This window comes from Zonotrichia albicollis, chromosome 27 (genome assembly GCF_047830755.1).
Source record: "Zonotrichia albicollis isolate bZonAlb1 chromosome 27, bZonAlb1.hap1, whole genome shotgun sequence".
NCBI lineage: Eukaryota > Metazoa > Chordata > Aves > Passeriformes > Passerellidae > Zonotrichia > Zonotrichia albicollis.
The window spans coordinates 3,999,776-4,015,641 of NC_133845.1; the positions used below are offsets into that span (position 1 = coordinate 3,999,776).

Consider the following 15,866-nt stretch of genomic DNA (forward strand, 5'->3'; position numbering starts at 1 on the left):
TTAATATAGTATCTTAAACTAGTAAATTAGCCTTCTTCAATATAATATAGTATCTTAAAATAATTCCTTAATATAACAGAGTAACTTAAAATAATAAACTAGCCTTCTTTAATATAATATAGTATCTTAAAAAATTCTTTAATATAATAACCCTAATAACCTTTAATAACCTAACCCTAACCCTAACCAAATAATAGTATGTCAAAATAATTATCTAATATAATATAGTATCTTATAATAATAAATTAGCCATCTTTAATATAATATAGTATCTTAAAATAATTCTCTAATATAACATAGTGTCTTAAAATAATAAATTAGCCATCTTTAATATAATATCCTAATTCTTTAATATAGTATCTTAAACCAATAAATTAGCCTTCTTCAATATAATATAGTATCTTAAAATAATTCCTTAATATAATAGAGTAACTTAAAATAATAAATTAGCCTTATTTAATATAATATAGTATCTCAAAATAATTCTCTAATATGATATACTATCTTACAATAATAAATTAAACTTCTTCAGTATAATATAGTATCTTAAAATAATTCCTTAATACCATATAAATTAATAAATGAAACTAAATAATAAATTAGCCTTCTTCAATATAATATAGTGTCTTAAAATAATTCCTTAATATAATAGAGTAACTTAAAATAATAAACTAGCCTTCTTTAATATTATATAGTATCTTAAAAAATTCTTTAATATAATAACGCTAATAACCTTTAATAACCTAACCCTAACCCTAACCCTAACCAAATAATAGTATGTCAAAATAATTATCTAATATAATATAGTATCTTATAATAATAAATTAGCCATCTTTAATATAATATAGTGTCTTAAAATAATTCTCTAATATAATATAGTATCTTAAAATAATAAATTACCTTCTTCAATATAATATAGTATCTTATAATAATAAATTAGCCATCTTCAATATAATGTAGTGTCTTAAAATAATTCTCTAATATAATATAGTGTCTTAAAATAATAAATTAACCTTCTTCAATATAATATTGATATTTATAATAATATAATCATAATTATAAATATAATTATAATATTTATAAATTATGAATTATAATTATAATATATTTATAAATATTGATATTTATAATAATAAATTAGCCATCTTTAATATGATATAGTATCTTAAAAATAATTCTCTAATATAATATAGTATCTTAAACTAATAAATTAACCTTCTTCAATATAATATAGTATCTTATAATAAGGAATTAGCCATCTTTAATATAATATAGTATCTTAAAACAATTCTCTAATATAATATAGTATCTTAAAATAATAAATTAACCTTCTTCAATATAATATGGTATCTTATAATAATAAATTAGGCATCTTTAATATAATATCCTAATTCTTTAATATAGTATCTTAAACTAATAAATTAGCCTTCTTCAATATAATATAGTATCTTAAAATAATTCCTTAATATAACAGAGTAACTTAAAATAATAAACTAGCCTTCCTTAATATAATATAGTATCTCAAAATAATTCTCTAATATGATATACTATCTTACAATAATAAATTAACCTTCTTTAGTATAATATAGTATCTTAAAATAATTCTTTAATATCATATAAATTAATGAATAAAACAAAATACTAAATTAGCCTTCTTCAATATAATATGGTATCTTAAAATAATTCCTTAATACAATATAGTATCTTAAAATAATAAATCAGCCTTCTTCAATATAATATAGTAGTTCTTTAATATAGTATCTTAAAATACTAAATTAGCCTTCTTCAATACAATATAGTGTCTTAAAATAATTCTTTAATATAATAGAGTAACTTAAAATAATAAATTAGTCATCTATAATATAATATAATATAATATAATATAATATAATATAATATAATATAATATAATATAATATTTTAAAATAATGCTTTACTATAATATAGTATCTTAAAATGATGCTTTAATATAATATAGTATCTTAAAATAATAAATTAACCGTCTTTAATATAACATAGTATCTCAAAAGAATTCTCTAATATAATATAGTATCTTAAAATAATAAGTTAGCCTTCTTCAATATATCATAATTCTTTAATATAATATCTTAAAATAATAAATTACCCTTCTTCAATATAATATAGTATCTTAAAATAATTCCTTAATATAATAGAGTAACTTAAAATAATAAATTAGCCTTCCTTAATATAATATAGTATCGTAAAAGAATTCCTTAATATCATATGAATTAATAAATAAAATAAAATAAAATAATAAATTAGCCTTCTTTAATGAATATAGTATTCTTTAATATAGTATCTTAAAATAATAAGTTAGCCTTCTTCAATATAATATGGTATCTTAAAATAATTCCTTAATATAATAGAGTTACTTAAAATAATTCCTTAATATAATAGAGTTACTTAAAATAATAAATTAGCCTTCTACAATATAATATAGTATCTTAAAAGAATTCTTTAATATGGTATTGTATCTTAAAATAATTAATTAGCCATCTTGAATATAATATAATATAGTATCTTAAAATAATTCTCTAATATAATATAGTATCTTAAAATAATAAGTTAGCCTCTGAGAGCCTGGGGTCAGGTTCTCAGTCCCTCCCCACGGGCCCCCAGCACTGTTTGTGTCCCTGCTGTCCCCACAGACAATGTACAAGGCCAGCCAGGAGAGCGAGTGCTACGTCATCGACGCCGAGGTGCTCACCCACGACGTGCCCTACCACGATTATTTCTACACCATCAACCGCTACACCCTGACTCGCGTGGCCAGGAACAAAAGCCGACTCAGGTACCTCAACATTTCTTTGTTTATTTCTTTTTTGTTTTTTTTTTTTTTAGTTTTTTTAATGCTGTCCCTCCCAGCCAACATTAAACACCTTTGGTTTATCTCCTGGAGTTCTGTGCTCCCTTTTCTCCTTTCCCCTGGGTTTTGCCCTTTTTTTGGCCAAACGCTGATTTGGGAATCCTAAAGGCAGGGCTGGGACCTGTCTGGGACAGTGACAATCAGGACAGAGACAGCTGTGCAAGAAGAGAGGACTCAATACCTACAGGAGAAGAAACCCAACAATTTTTTTTTATTTTTTTTATTTTTTTATATAATTTTTAATATATAATTAAATATATATTTTTTAATATATAATTAAATAATTTTTTTATTTTTAATTTTTTTTAATTTTTTTTAATTTTTTCACTCAGGGATGCAGCTAACAGATTTTTAATGGCACATAAAAACTCTGTGGTGTGGGTAATTTCAAACAAGTGATTGAATTGCTGACACACCAGCTGCTGTGAGGGACTGTGTAGTTTTTCTGGGCTCAGTGTCTGTGAGGATTTTGTCACTTCTTTGTCCTGTTGCTGGGACAGCCCTGTCACCAAGAGAACAGGCAGGATTTTCACCTGCTGGGTTGACATCGATGCAGAGGAGTTACAGCTGCATCAGGGAGAGGATTTACAGATTTTTCTTGCCTCTCTCTTGGATGCAGGGGTTTGCAGAGCCTGTTATCATTTTCAGACTGTGATAAGCACAGGATGAACTTCCTGGGACTAAACAGAGGAACTGGGTACTGGGCAAAGTGATTTCAATATCCCTGTGATTTCTATCCCTGTGATTTCAATAATGATAATCCAAATGTCTGCCAAATGGCCCTGCAGTGCTCCTGGGAGAGGCTCTTCCTGCCTTTGGAAGGATTTTTCCAGCAGTGCTTCTCCTCTGGAAGCATGAAGGGCTGAGAGCATTCCAGAAATAACAGTGTGCATGATTATTTCCTGGATTTACACTGACAAAGACTGGGAACTGACATCATCACCAGGAGAATGAGTGACCTGTTCCTGTTCCTCCTGACAGGGTTTCCACAGAATTGCGCTACAGGAAGCAGCCCTGGGGGCTGGTGAAATCCTTCATTGAGAAGAATTTTTGGAGCGGCCTGGAGGATTATTTCCGTCACTTGGGTAAGAGTGGCACTGACAGTGGCACTCAGGTTTCCCTGGGAGTGGGCAGCCTGAGCCAGCCTTGGGGTGGTTTCCAAAAGGGGCAACCACAGCTGGAATAAATGACCTGCTGGAATTAATGAGGGCAGAAAATCCTGCTCCCTGGCACGCAGTTTGGGGGCAAATTTTGGCAAAAGGTGCGAGGAATGTGGAGCACAAATCTCTCAGGCTCCGGCAGCTTCTCTGGGCCAGCTGATGCCTTTTTTGGGGCTGCTTAAAAACAGCGGCCAAGCAAAATTAGGAGACTGAAAAGCAGATTTATTTATTGGAGGGCCTTCAGGTACATTTGAGTGCATTACACCCAAAATGGACAATGGGTCATGGGTTTCACACTTTTATAAGTTTGGTCCATTTGCATTTTGGGGGTGAATCTGCCAATTCCAGCTTCAGCTAATGAAGTCATTGACCCCAAGTTTGCTGCCCCCAACTCCCTTTTGTTCCCATCTCTGGCCCTGAGGCAGTGAGGTGTCCTTGACTGCCAGGCCTGGAGAGGAATTGCTGTGTCTGCCCCAAATGGGGAAGCAGCAGCTCCCACTGTGTGTGGAGTTTGGAGTTCTGCACTAAAGAACTGCAGGTTACAAATATGTGAAAAATATAATAATATACTATTATTAAATATAATTTATTATCATTGGTAGTAGTAGTAGTAATATTAAATATAATATCATCTCATTCAAGTAGATGGAAAATAAAAAAGCTGAAATCCTGGAGAGGAATTGTTGTGTCTGCACAAAATGGGGAAGCAACAGCTCCCACTGTATGTGGAGTTTAGTTATACAACAAAGAACTACAGGGTTACAAATAAATGAAAAATATAAAAACTAAAGTCCTAAGGGGGTTGCAGCAGAGGAGTTAAACTTTTCTCTCTCTATAAAATGCTCCCTGTTGGTGCTGCAGAGAGTGAGCTGACCAAAACGGATCAAGTGTCCTTGATTGTCAGGCCTGGAGAGGAATTGTTGTGTCTGCCCAAAATGGGGAAGCAGCAGCTCCCACTGTGTGTGGGGTTTAGAGTTATGCACAAAAGAACTGCAGAATTGCAAACAGATGAAAAATATTAAAATTAAAATCCAAAGGCATCACAGCAGAGAGGTTAAACCTTTCTCTCTCTACCAAATGCTCCCTGCTGGTTCTGCAGCGAGTGAGCTGACCAAAACAGATCGAGTATCCTTGATTGCCAGGCCTGGAGAGGAATTGTTGTGTCTGCCCTGAATGGGAGAGCCAGCTCACACTGGTTGTGGAGTTACGCACTAAAGAACTGCAAATATGTGAAAAATAGAAATCAAAAATCCTAAGGCATCACAGCAGAGGGGTTCACCCTTTCTCTCTCTCCCAAATTCTCCCCCTTGGTGCTGCAGAGAGCGAGCTGACCAAAACAGAGAGCACGTACCTGGCTGAGGTGCACAGACAATCCCCCAAAGAGAAGGTGAGCAAGCAATCCACGGTGCGGCGGCGGAAACGCGCCCACGCCCACCTGAGGGTGCCCCACCTGGAGGAGGTGCTCAGCCCCGTGACCACCCCCACGGATGAGGAGGTCGCCCATCGAATCAAGCACGTGGCAGGTGAGCAGGGGTTTGCTCACAGAGGGGAGCGTTGGGGTTGTTGGGTGGGTAGAGGACCAGGGGTTCCTTTCCCTGTGTCCCATCCCAAATGCATCCCCGTCTCCTCAGGTTCCACTCAGACACGGCACATCCCTGAGGAGAGCCCCAGTGGCTTCCACCTGCAGAGCGTCTCCAAGCTGCTCCTTGTCATCAGCTTTGTGTAAGTGAGGATTTTTTTCTGCTCTCCTCCCCAGCCAGCATTAAACACCTTTGGTTTATCTGTGCTCCTGGAGTTCTGTGTTCCCTTCTCTCCTTTCCCCTGAGTTTTGCCCTTGTTTTAGCCAAACTCTGATCTGGGAGTCCTGGAGGCAGGGCTGGGACCTGTCTGGGACAGAGGCAGCTGTGCAAGGAGAGAAATCAATACCTACAAGAGAAGAAATCCAACAAGTATAAGCATTTTATTTATTTATTTTTACATCTTATTATTATTATCTTTACATCTCATTATTATTACTTTTTACATCTCATTATTTATTTATTTTTACATCTTATTTCCTATTACATCTTTTACATTTTATTTATTTATTTTTACATCAGGGATGATTTTAATGACACATAGAAACTCTGTGTGTGTGGGGGGAGAAATTTAAAAGAAGTGATTTAATTGCTGACACGCCAGCTGCTGTGAGGGACAATGTGCAGAGCTCTCTGGGAGTCACTGGGCTCAGTCTCTGTGAGGATTCTGTCATATTTGGTCAGGCAAAACCTTTTCATGTCTGGTGCTGGGCAGTGATTTTGATGAGGGGCACAGCCAGAAAGCAGCTGGACCCTTGGGAGATGATTTCTGCACAATGAGTAAAGAAGCAGCTGAAGCAGGAGGGATTGCTGTGATTTCATCAGCTCAGCAGCAGGAATTGTTTGGTTTGGGTCTTTCCTGCCACACCTTTCAGGGTTGGTGGGCTTGGACTGGGATGTGCTGTCCAAGTGAGCTGGGAGTGGGCTCCTCACGTCCCTGTAACTCAATTTAATACCCAGACTCACTGTTTAATATCCAGATTCACTGTTTTTATTGTTCCTTTGCCCTTGGGCTCACACCAGGCTTCATTTGGTGCTGCAGTGCTCCCTGGGCAGCACTGTGGGGCAGAACACCTAAAGCAATGATCCAGGCTTTTCTGACTTGGGCTCAGCTTTTCCTTAAGCTCCACCTGCCTTTCAGAGAGCTGGGGAGAAGCTGGGATTTCAGGGCTGAAATGGAGCTCAAGTTGAGCTCCTTTCTGTGTTCCCTGGTCCCAGAGGGGGCACAGATGCAGAGGTTTGCAGCCAGTGATAAATGAGGTGGTGTTGGTGCTGCCATGATGAGAACACAGCACAGAGGTACCCAGGCTTTGTGCCGAGCTCCTGACAGCTTCACTTGGGTCACAGAGCCCTCTGTGGTGTTTCCAGAATATTCCTCTGGCCCTTTGCCATCCTCCTGACTGAACTGGTCATAGTGGGCCATTCTTCCAGCAAAATAACTGCACTATGCAGAGCCAGGCACCAGGCTGGCATTTGGGAATCTCTCCCTGGGCAGGAGCAGAAATGTGGGGGAGAGAGGAGCTGGGCAGGGCATGGCTGGGGGTGTTCCCAGTGCTGGGGTGGGATTGGGGAAGGCGGGATGTGAGCACTCTGTGTGTTGTGGTGGAGTTTGCAGGGGTCCCAGGATGAGGGAAGAGATGAGGATCTGACTCCATGTTTCAGAAGGCTGATTTATTATTTTATGATATATATTATATTAAAGGAAAATTATTTATTAAAACTATACTAAAAGAACAGAAGAAAACATTTCATCAGAAGGCTAGAAAGGAATAAAAGAAAAAGAATGAAAAGAAAAGCTTCTGACTCTCAGAGAGTCCAAGCCAGCTGGACTGTGATTGGCCATTAATTAAAAACAACCACATGAGACAAATCAAATATGGACCTGTTGCATTCCACAGCAGCAGATAATTATTGTTTTTCTTTTCCTCTGAAGCTTTTCAGGAGAAAAATCCTGGCAAAGGGATTTTTCAGAAAATGTGATGGGGACAGTGTGTGTGTGTGTCAGTGCCTCACTGGAATAGAGAAATCTGGATGTGAGCACTGTGTGTGTGTCAATATCTCACTGGGAAGGCTGGATGTGAACAGTGTGTGTGTCAGTGCCTCATAGGGAATGCTGGATGTGAGCACTGTGAGTGTGTCAGTGCCTCACTGGAATGGGGAATGCTGGATGTGAGCACTGTGAGTGTGTCAGTGCCTCACTGGAATGAGGAAGGCTGGATGTGAGCTCTGTGAGTGTGTCAGTGCCTGCTCTGGAATGGGGAAGGCTGGATGTGAGCACTGAGTGTGTCAGTGCCTGCTCTGGGGATGGGGAAGGCTGGATGTGAGCTCTGTGAGTGTGTCAGTGCCTCACTGGAATGGGGAAGGCTGGATGTGAGCACTGTGAGTGTGTCAGTGCCTCACTGGAATGGGGAAGGCTGGATGTGAGCTCTGTGAGTGTGTCAGTGCCTCATAGGGGGAATGCTGGATGTGAGCACTGTGAGTGTGTCAGTGCCTCACTGGAATGGGGAAGGCTGGATGTGAGCTCTGTGAGTGTGTCAGTGCCTGCTCTGGGGATGGGGAATGCTGGATGTGAGCTCTGTGAGTGTGTCAGTGCCTCACTGGAATGGGGAAGGCTGGATGTGAGCTCTGTGAGTGTGTCAGTGCCTCACTGGAATGGGGAAGGCTGGATGTGAGCTCTGTGAGTGTGTCAGTGCCTGCACAGCCACCTGCTGTCCCCAGGAGCTCAGCTGTGCTGAGGGAGCTTCACCAGCAGTGCAGGCTCACGGATCCCTGTCTGTCCTTCCTGCCTCTCTCCCCTCTGCTCCTTTCCCCTGCGCTGTCTGAGCCTCCCCCTCCCAGCCCAGTTTGTGTCTCTCTGTTTCTAACCTGCAGCTGCTCCGTCTTTTCTCTTCCCTGCTCCCATTAGGATCTGTTTCAGGTACTGTCTCTCTCTTTTTTTACCTCTTTACTCTCCCATCTCCCTCCCTTTCTCTGCATTCCGCACATCCACTCACCCAGCCTGTTCTGTCTGTCTGTCTGTCTGTCCTCCTGGCTCTCACATTTCTTCCACGAGGTGAAGTTTGGGCTGCTCACTCAGATTAAATCCCCACTCACAGCATGGACTGAGCTCAGACACCTTCCTCAGGGCTGGGTGTTGTCCCAGGTGCTCCTGGCAGGCAGTTTGGCTGTGAGATGCTCCTGAATTGGATTTTTTCTTGTTTTCTCTGCAGTCTGGTGCTGCTGGTCATTCTCAACATGATGCTGTTCTACAAGCTCTGGATGTTGGAGTACACCACGCAGACGCTGACGGCGTGGCAGGGCCTGAGGCTGCAGGAGAGGTACAGCCACCCCTGCTGGGGCTCCCCTTGGGGTTGGGGGTGTCAGGGGCTTCCCTGCCACACCAGAGCTCTGGGCTCTCACTTTTGTGTGAAACAGGTGAAGCTGAAGTGTGCATTCCCCCTGTGTGCATTCCCCCTGTGTGTGCATTTCCCTGTGTGTGCATTTCCCTGTGTGTGCATTTCCCCCTGTGTGCATTTCCCTGTGTGCATTTCCCTGTGTGCATTCCCCCTGTGTGCATTTCCCTGTGTGCATTTCCATGTGTGCATTTCCCTGTGTGCATTTCCCTCTATGCATTTCCCCTGTGTGCATTTCCCGTGTGCATTTCCCTGTGTGCATTTCCCTGTGTGCATTTCCCTGTGTGCATTTCCCTGTGTGCATTTCCCTGTGTGTGCATTTCCCTGTGTGCATTTCCCTGTGTGCATTCCCCGTGTGCATTTCCCCCTGTGTGCATTTCCCTGTGTGCATTTCCCCCTGTGTGCATTTCCCTGTGTGCATTTCCCGTGTGCATTTCCCCCTGTGTGCATTTCCCTGTGTGCATTTCCTTGTATGCATTTCCCGTGTGCATTTCCCTGTGTGCATTTCCCTGTGTGCATTTCCCGTGTGCATTTCCCCCTGTGTGCATTTCCCGTGTGCATTTCCCTGTGTGCATTTCCCTCTGTGTGCATTTCCCCCTGTGTGCATTTCCCTGTGTGCATTTCCCTGTGTGCATTTCCCTGTGTGCATTCCCCGTGTGCATTTCCCCCTGTGTGCATTTCCCTGTGTGCATTTCCCCCTGTGTGCATTTCCCTGTGTGCATTTCCCGTGTGCATTTCCCCCTGTGTGCATTTCCCTGTGTGCATTTCCTTGTATGCATTTCCCGTGTGCATTTCCCTGTGTGCATTTCCCTCTGTGTGCATTTCCCCCTGTGTGCATTTCCCTGTGTGCATTCCCCCTGTGTGCATTTCCCTGTGTGCATTTCCCCTGTGTGCATTCCCCCTGTGTGCATTTCCCTGTGTGCATTTCCCTGTGTGCATTTCCCCTGTGTGCATTTCCCGTGTGCATTCCCCCTGTGTGCATTTCCCTGTGTGCATTCCCCCTGTGTGCATTCCCCTGTGTGCATTTCTCCCGTGTGCATTTCCATGTGTGCATTTCCCTCTGTGTGCATTTCCCCTGTGTGCATTCCCCTGTGTGCATTTCCCTGTGTGCATTTCCCGTGTGCATTTCCCGTGTGTGCATTTCCCTGTGTGCATTTCCCATGTGCATTTCCCTGTGTGCATTTCCCTGTGTGCATTTCCCTGTGTGCATTTCCATGAGTGCATTTCCCCCTGTGTGCATTTCCCTGTGTGCATTGACATCCCTGTGTGCATTTCCCCTGTGTGCATTTCCCTGTGTGCATTTCTCGTGTGCATTTCCCCCCGTGTTGGAATTTCTTGCCCTATTTGTGCCATTTCTCCTCCTTAGGAAAGGGAATTACTATCTTCCCCATAGCAACCCTGCTATTTCCACACAGATACTTTATAGATCCTTTTGATTTTATCTTTCTCTGGTGCTCTTGGTGATCTTTAGACTACTACAGTAGTTTAGTATTTATTAGTATTTAAGTATTAGTATTAGTATTTAATATTGAATAGTATTACATCCTGGTTGCACAGTGAGATGTGCAAGTGCTGGATTGGGTCACATTTTCAGTTCATTGTCCCTCTACAAGCCCTGAATGGATCCAGGAGGAGCTGGACAGTGATGTTGTCTGGTAGATAAATTTAAGACTGATGGAAGACCTGCATTCAAGTTATCTTATATATCCATATCTATACATTATATCTATACCTGCACATCCAGAGGGGCTGGGAACACAAACCCTGAGAGGAACCCTGAGGGAGCTGGGGGTGCTCAGCCTGGAGAAAAGGAGACTCAGGGCTGCCCCCATCACTCTCACAGCTCCTGAAAGGTGCCTGTGCTCAGCTGGGGCTGGGCTCTGTCTCCAGAGCACACAACCTTGAGCTGCACCAAGGGAAATACAGGCTGGATATCAGGGAAAAGGTTTTTACAGAAAGAGTGATAAAGTTCTGGAATGTTCTGCCCGGGGAGGTGGTGCAGTCACCATGCCTGAGTGTAAATTCTGTACTTACATACTATTGTAGTAGTCTAAAAATCACCAAGAGCACCAGAGAAAGATAAAATCAGAAAAGATAAAATCAAAAGTATAAAAAGGTAAAATCAAAAGTTTAAAACAAGCCTGGACGTGGCACTGGGTGCCAGGGTTGAGTTGAGGTGTTGGGGCTGGGTTGGACTCGATGATCTTGAAGGCCTCTGCCAACCTGGTGATTCTGTGATGGTGTGAAAGAGAAATCTCTGTACAAAGTGGGATTTTCTGAGCCTTGCCTGTGTTTTTGTGGCAGGTTACCCCAGTCTCAGACAGAGTGGGCCCAGTTGCTGGAGTCCCAGCAGAAGTACCACGACTCCGAGCTGCAGAAATGGCGCGAGATCATCAAATCCTCCGTGATGCTCCTGGACCAGGTGAGGCTGCCCAGCTGCAGGCAGGGCTGTGCCCAGGCTGTCCCTGTGTCCTCCCAGTGCTGCCCCCCATCCTTCAGCACCTCCTGCTGCCCCCACAGCCCCTCAGGTGTGCCAGCTCCTTCAGACCCATCTCCTGCTGCTGGTGGGTGCCACAGGGCTGTCAGGGGGCCAGGGCTGCTCTGTCCCATCAGAGGGGTCCATGCACAGCAGGGAGAGAACCCTGCAGGGCCAAAAACCTCATGTGGGCACTGCTGGTATCTAATCTGCCATCCCAGTTTGGAGAGCAAACTGGTTTGAGCTGAACCCTGGATTTGTGTGCAGCTTTCAGGGAGGAAGGGGACGAAAATCTCATAGCATGAGTCCAGGAATTTCAGTTGTGCTTCCTAAAAAGCACACAGGGCTGCTGAAAACACAGTGCAGAAATGAGAGCTGCTCCCTCATAAGTCTGGGAATTTTGGGGTGTGCTCCCTAAAAAACACACAGGGCTGCAGAGAGCACCTTTGTTATTATAAATCCAGGAATTTCAGGGTTTGCTTCCTAAAAAGCACACAGGGCTGCTGAGAGCATCTTCCTTATAAATCCAGGAATTTCAGGGTATGATCCCTAAAAAGCACACAGGGCTGCTGAGAGCATCTTCCTTATAAATCCAGGAATTTCAGGGTATGATCCCTAAAAAGCACACAGGGCTGCTGAGAGCATCTTCCTTATAAATCCAGGAATTTCAGGGTATGATCCCTAAAAAACACACAGGGCTGCTGAAAACACAGCCAGAAATGAGAGTTGCTTCCTCATAAGTGCAGAAATTTCAGGGTGTGCTTCCTAAAAAGCACACAGGGCTGCTGAGAGCATCTTCCTCATAAATCCAGGAATTTCAAGATGTGCTTCCTAAAAAGTACACAAGGCTGCTGAAAATACAGTCCAGAAATGAGACCTGCTCCCTCACAATTCTGGAAATTTTTGGGTTTGCTTCCTAAAAAGCACACAGGGCTGCTGAGAGCAGCTTTGTTATAAATCCAGGAATTTCAGGGTTTGCTTCCTAAAAAGCACAGAGAGCTGCTGAAAACACAGCCTAGAAATTAAAGCTGCTTCCTTATAAATCCAGGAATTTCAGGGTGTGCTCCCAAAAAAGCACACAAGGCTGCTGAAAACACAGTGCAGAAATGAGAGCTGCTCCCTCATAAGTCTGGGAATTTTGGGGTGTGCTCCCTAAAAAACACACAGGGCTGCAGAGAGCAGCTTTGTTATTATAAATCCAGGAATTTCAGGGTTTGCTTCCTAAAAAGCACACAGGGCTGCTGAGAGCATCTTCCTTATAAATCCAGGAATTTCAGGGTATGATCCCTAAAAAACACACAGGACTGCTGAAAACACAGCCAGAAATGAGAGCTGCTTCCTCATAAGTGCAGAAATTTCAGGGTGTGCTTCCTAAAAAGCACACAGGGCTGCTGAGAGCATCTTCCTCATAAATCCAGGAATTTCAAGATGTGCTTCCTAAAACGTACACAAGGCTGCTGAAAATACAGTCCAGAAATGAGACCTGCTCCCTCATAATTCTGGAAATTTTGGGGTGTGCTCCCTAAAAAGCACACAGGGCTGCTGAGAGCAGCTTTGTTATAAATCCAGGAATTTCAGGGTTTGCTTCCTAAAAAGCACACAGGGCTGCTGAGAGCATCTTCCTTATAAATCCAGGAATTTCAGGGTGTGCTCCCAAAAAAAGCACACAAGGCTGCTGAAAATGCAATGCAGAAATGAGAAGTTCCTCACAAGTCCCTAAATCTGAGCTGCTTTCCCCTGAGAGACAATTTAGGGAATGCTAATCCATGTCCTTATCAGACAGTTCCAGCAGCTCACCTGGGTGTAGATAAGGACAAATTTGAGCCTCTTTGGCTCCTCAGCACTGTCCTGGTTGGTCACAAAGCAGTTTATTCTTAACCTCTTAATTCTGCTCACCCCTTCTGGAAAATGGTGCCTCACATTCCCAGTTCCAGCCCTGATTCTCCTCCCCTCAGTTTGGGGTTTTAAATGGGCCTGACTCCCACTCCCAAAATCACAATTATGGTATCCATACTAGGAAAAAAAAAGAAAAAAAAGGAAAAGGAAATTCCCAAGTTTTCTTCTCCAGGGTAGCACCACAATGGAGAAATCTCTTGTTTTGCAGATGAAGGATTCTCTAATAAACCTCCAGAATGGAATCGGGTCCAGGGACTTCGGGTCAGATCCAGAGGAGAAAAGGAAACGTTTCCATTGACAGGCAGGAATGCAGGAGGCCAGAGGACGGTGTGCAATATGTGTAAATAGGATATATAAATATATATATAAATATATATATATATACAGATATAAATATATATATTATATACAGATTTTAAGAGAAAAAAAAAGAAGAAAAAAACCAAGAAAAAAAAAAAGCCTAAAGAGGGGAAGGAGTGACCTCCAACACTGGCTGAACTGGAGGGGCTCTGGGAGTGTGGGGTGTGTGTGTGAGGGAGGGCTGTGCTCTCCCAGCACTGGGGTGTGCTTAGGGCAGTGCCCAGCTCTGCTCCCTGGGCCCGTGCACTGCTCCTCTGGAATATTGCTGTCTGTCTGTCTGTCTGTTCTGTTTCTGTTGTCTCAAAGGGAAGCATCAGTGTGAGTGCCCCCCATCCCCTCCCTGTGCATGGAGCTCCCTGCTTTGCTCTGCTGTCCCCCAAGGGGACACTGTCACCCCCTCACCTGCTGGCACACGGGGTTGGCAATGCTGCCAACCCTGGCAAAGCTGCTTTGGAGAGGAGGGGCAGCTGCTGTGGCTCTCTGGAGATTTTGGAATTTGCTGTCAGGCTGGCTCAGAGAGCAGAGCACAGAGCTGCAATCCCTTCCACAACGCCCCTGTGCTGCTCCTGCCCCCCAGGTGGGTGTGACAGTGTGACAGTGTGACAGTGTCCCCTTTACCTGTGCTCTGCCACCCCTGGGCTGCAGGTCTGCATCGGTGCTGGAATCACCACCCAGATATAAACACAAAACCAAAATTAGGATGGATTTGCACACACTCCCACCACCCAGCTCAGCAAATCTCTCTGCTGTTTGTTCACCCAGCCCTTGTCTTGTTAAATCTGTGGGGAAAAAAAAATGGGGAAAAGCAACAGCTTCCTTTCCTGGATAAATTCACATAATTGTATCTATGCAGCAACAGCCATCACTGTGCATATTTATGTGACTGCATCTGTGGAGCAACAAGGCTTCCAAAAATCCAGGAGAGGTCAGGAAGGGCCACAGGGAGCAAGGGAGGGCAGGAAAAAGGGCCCATCAGAGGGTGGCAGGGCAGAGCTGGCTGTGAGGCACACACACCAGCCCTGGAGGGCAGCCAGGTGCTGGAGCTGCACTCACAAACAGCCAAATGTGCATTTTGTGCTCTTCTGGGGCAGAATTCCAGACTCCATTAGCAGCCAGGTGGGGAAGAGGGGCAGCTTGGCTGTGTGTGCAATGCTCAAACTCCTCTGGGACTGCAGTGGGGGTCAGGCTGTTTCTTGGAGGGTTTAATAAAGGATTTGGCCTCTTCCCCAGCCAGGTGGATGAGGGGGATGTGAATCCAGCTTTGTCCAACTGGGATTTTTCCACCTTCTGAGTGGCAGGAGGGAGGCAGCTGCACATCCCCAGTTTGGAAATGGTGCAGGTGTGACTCCTCCAGTTAAATGATGAATAACTGGTCTCACACCATTCTGTAGCACAGATTATCCTCAGTGCAGCCTGAGGAAAACCCTCCAAGCTCCCCCTTCCCAATGGATGCAGGAGTAACCTGATTCCTCCCCATGCCCCCACACCCATGTGCAGGAGCATGGATGGAGCCAGCCCATCAAAAGGACATTTCAGACTGTGAAAGCAAGCTCCAGCTGGGGAAAACCAGACAGTAATGGCTATTTATGACTATTTATTTAATTTAATGCTGCTGACTACTGTACTGCTCCCTGGCTTTTCTCCCAGGGAGGCTGCTGAAATGGCTGCTGTACCATGAAATTGAGGTGCTAGGGCCTGGGGAGGGATTTCTGGGGCTCATTTTCCCCACTGTGACTTGCCAGACTGCCCCAGAGTCCCCCTTTCCCCTCTAACCCACTCCCACAATTACCAAGCACACAGGATCCCCCTGCTGCTGGGATTTCCCTCTGCTAGAATTGAATTCCAAGCTCCAAGCAGGAGACACAGAGGAAGCTCTGGGATCCAGGAGAGAGCACACTGTGAAAGGGGAACCTGGAATGGGGGGGTCTCCACCTGGAGACAGAGAAATCAGAGATAAATGCTGCTGATCAGTGTTTGCTGCTCACACCCTCTCTGTTAGGGAGGCAAGGAATCCTTGTTCTCACCCTAAATCCTTCCTCCTGTGCAGATTTCCACTGCAGGCTCGGGATGTTCCCTCAGGCTGGGCTCCAGAGACAGAACTATTTAAAATCACTGTTT

The 15,866-nt window shown here is 43.4% G+C and overlaps 1 protein-coding gene across 13 annotated transcripts in view; it reads left to right on the forward strand.

Annotated features, from left to right (window-relative positions):
• The window catches only part of GRAMD1B (GRAM domain containing 1B), a 148,798-nt gene extending 134,249 nt beyond the window's left edge, over window positions 1-14,549 (forward strand). For all 13 annotated transcript variants that reach the window (XM_074559626.1, XM_074559628.1, XM_074559627.1 and 10 more), the window contains 7 exons: window positions 2,670-2,812; window positions 3,869-3,972; window positions 5,367-5,570; window positions 5,679-5,769; window positions 8,834-8,941; window positions 11,321-11,438; window positions 13,597-14,549. In XM_074559626.1, the coding sequence (XP_074415727.1) occupies window positions 2,670-2,812; window positions 3,869-3,972; window positions 5,367-5,570; window positions 5,679-5,769; window positions 8,834-8,941; window positions 11,321-11,438; window positions 13,597-13,686 (858 nt within the window). In that variant the 3' untranslated portion in view covers window positions 13,687-14,549. The remainder of the gene's footprint in view (window positions 1-2,669; window positions 2,813-3,868; window positions 3,973-5,366; window positions 5,571-5,678; window positions 5,770-8,833; window positions 8,942-11,320; window positions 11,439-13,596) is intronic.
• The last annotated feature ends 1,317 nt before the right edge of the window (window positions 14,550-15,866 follow it).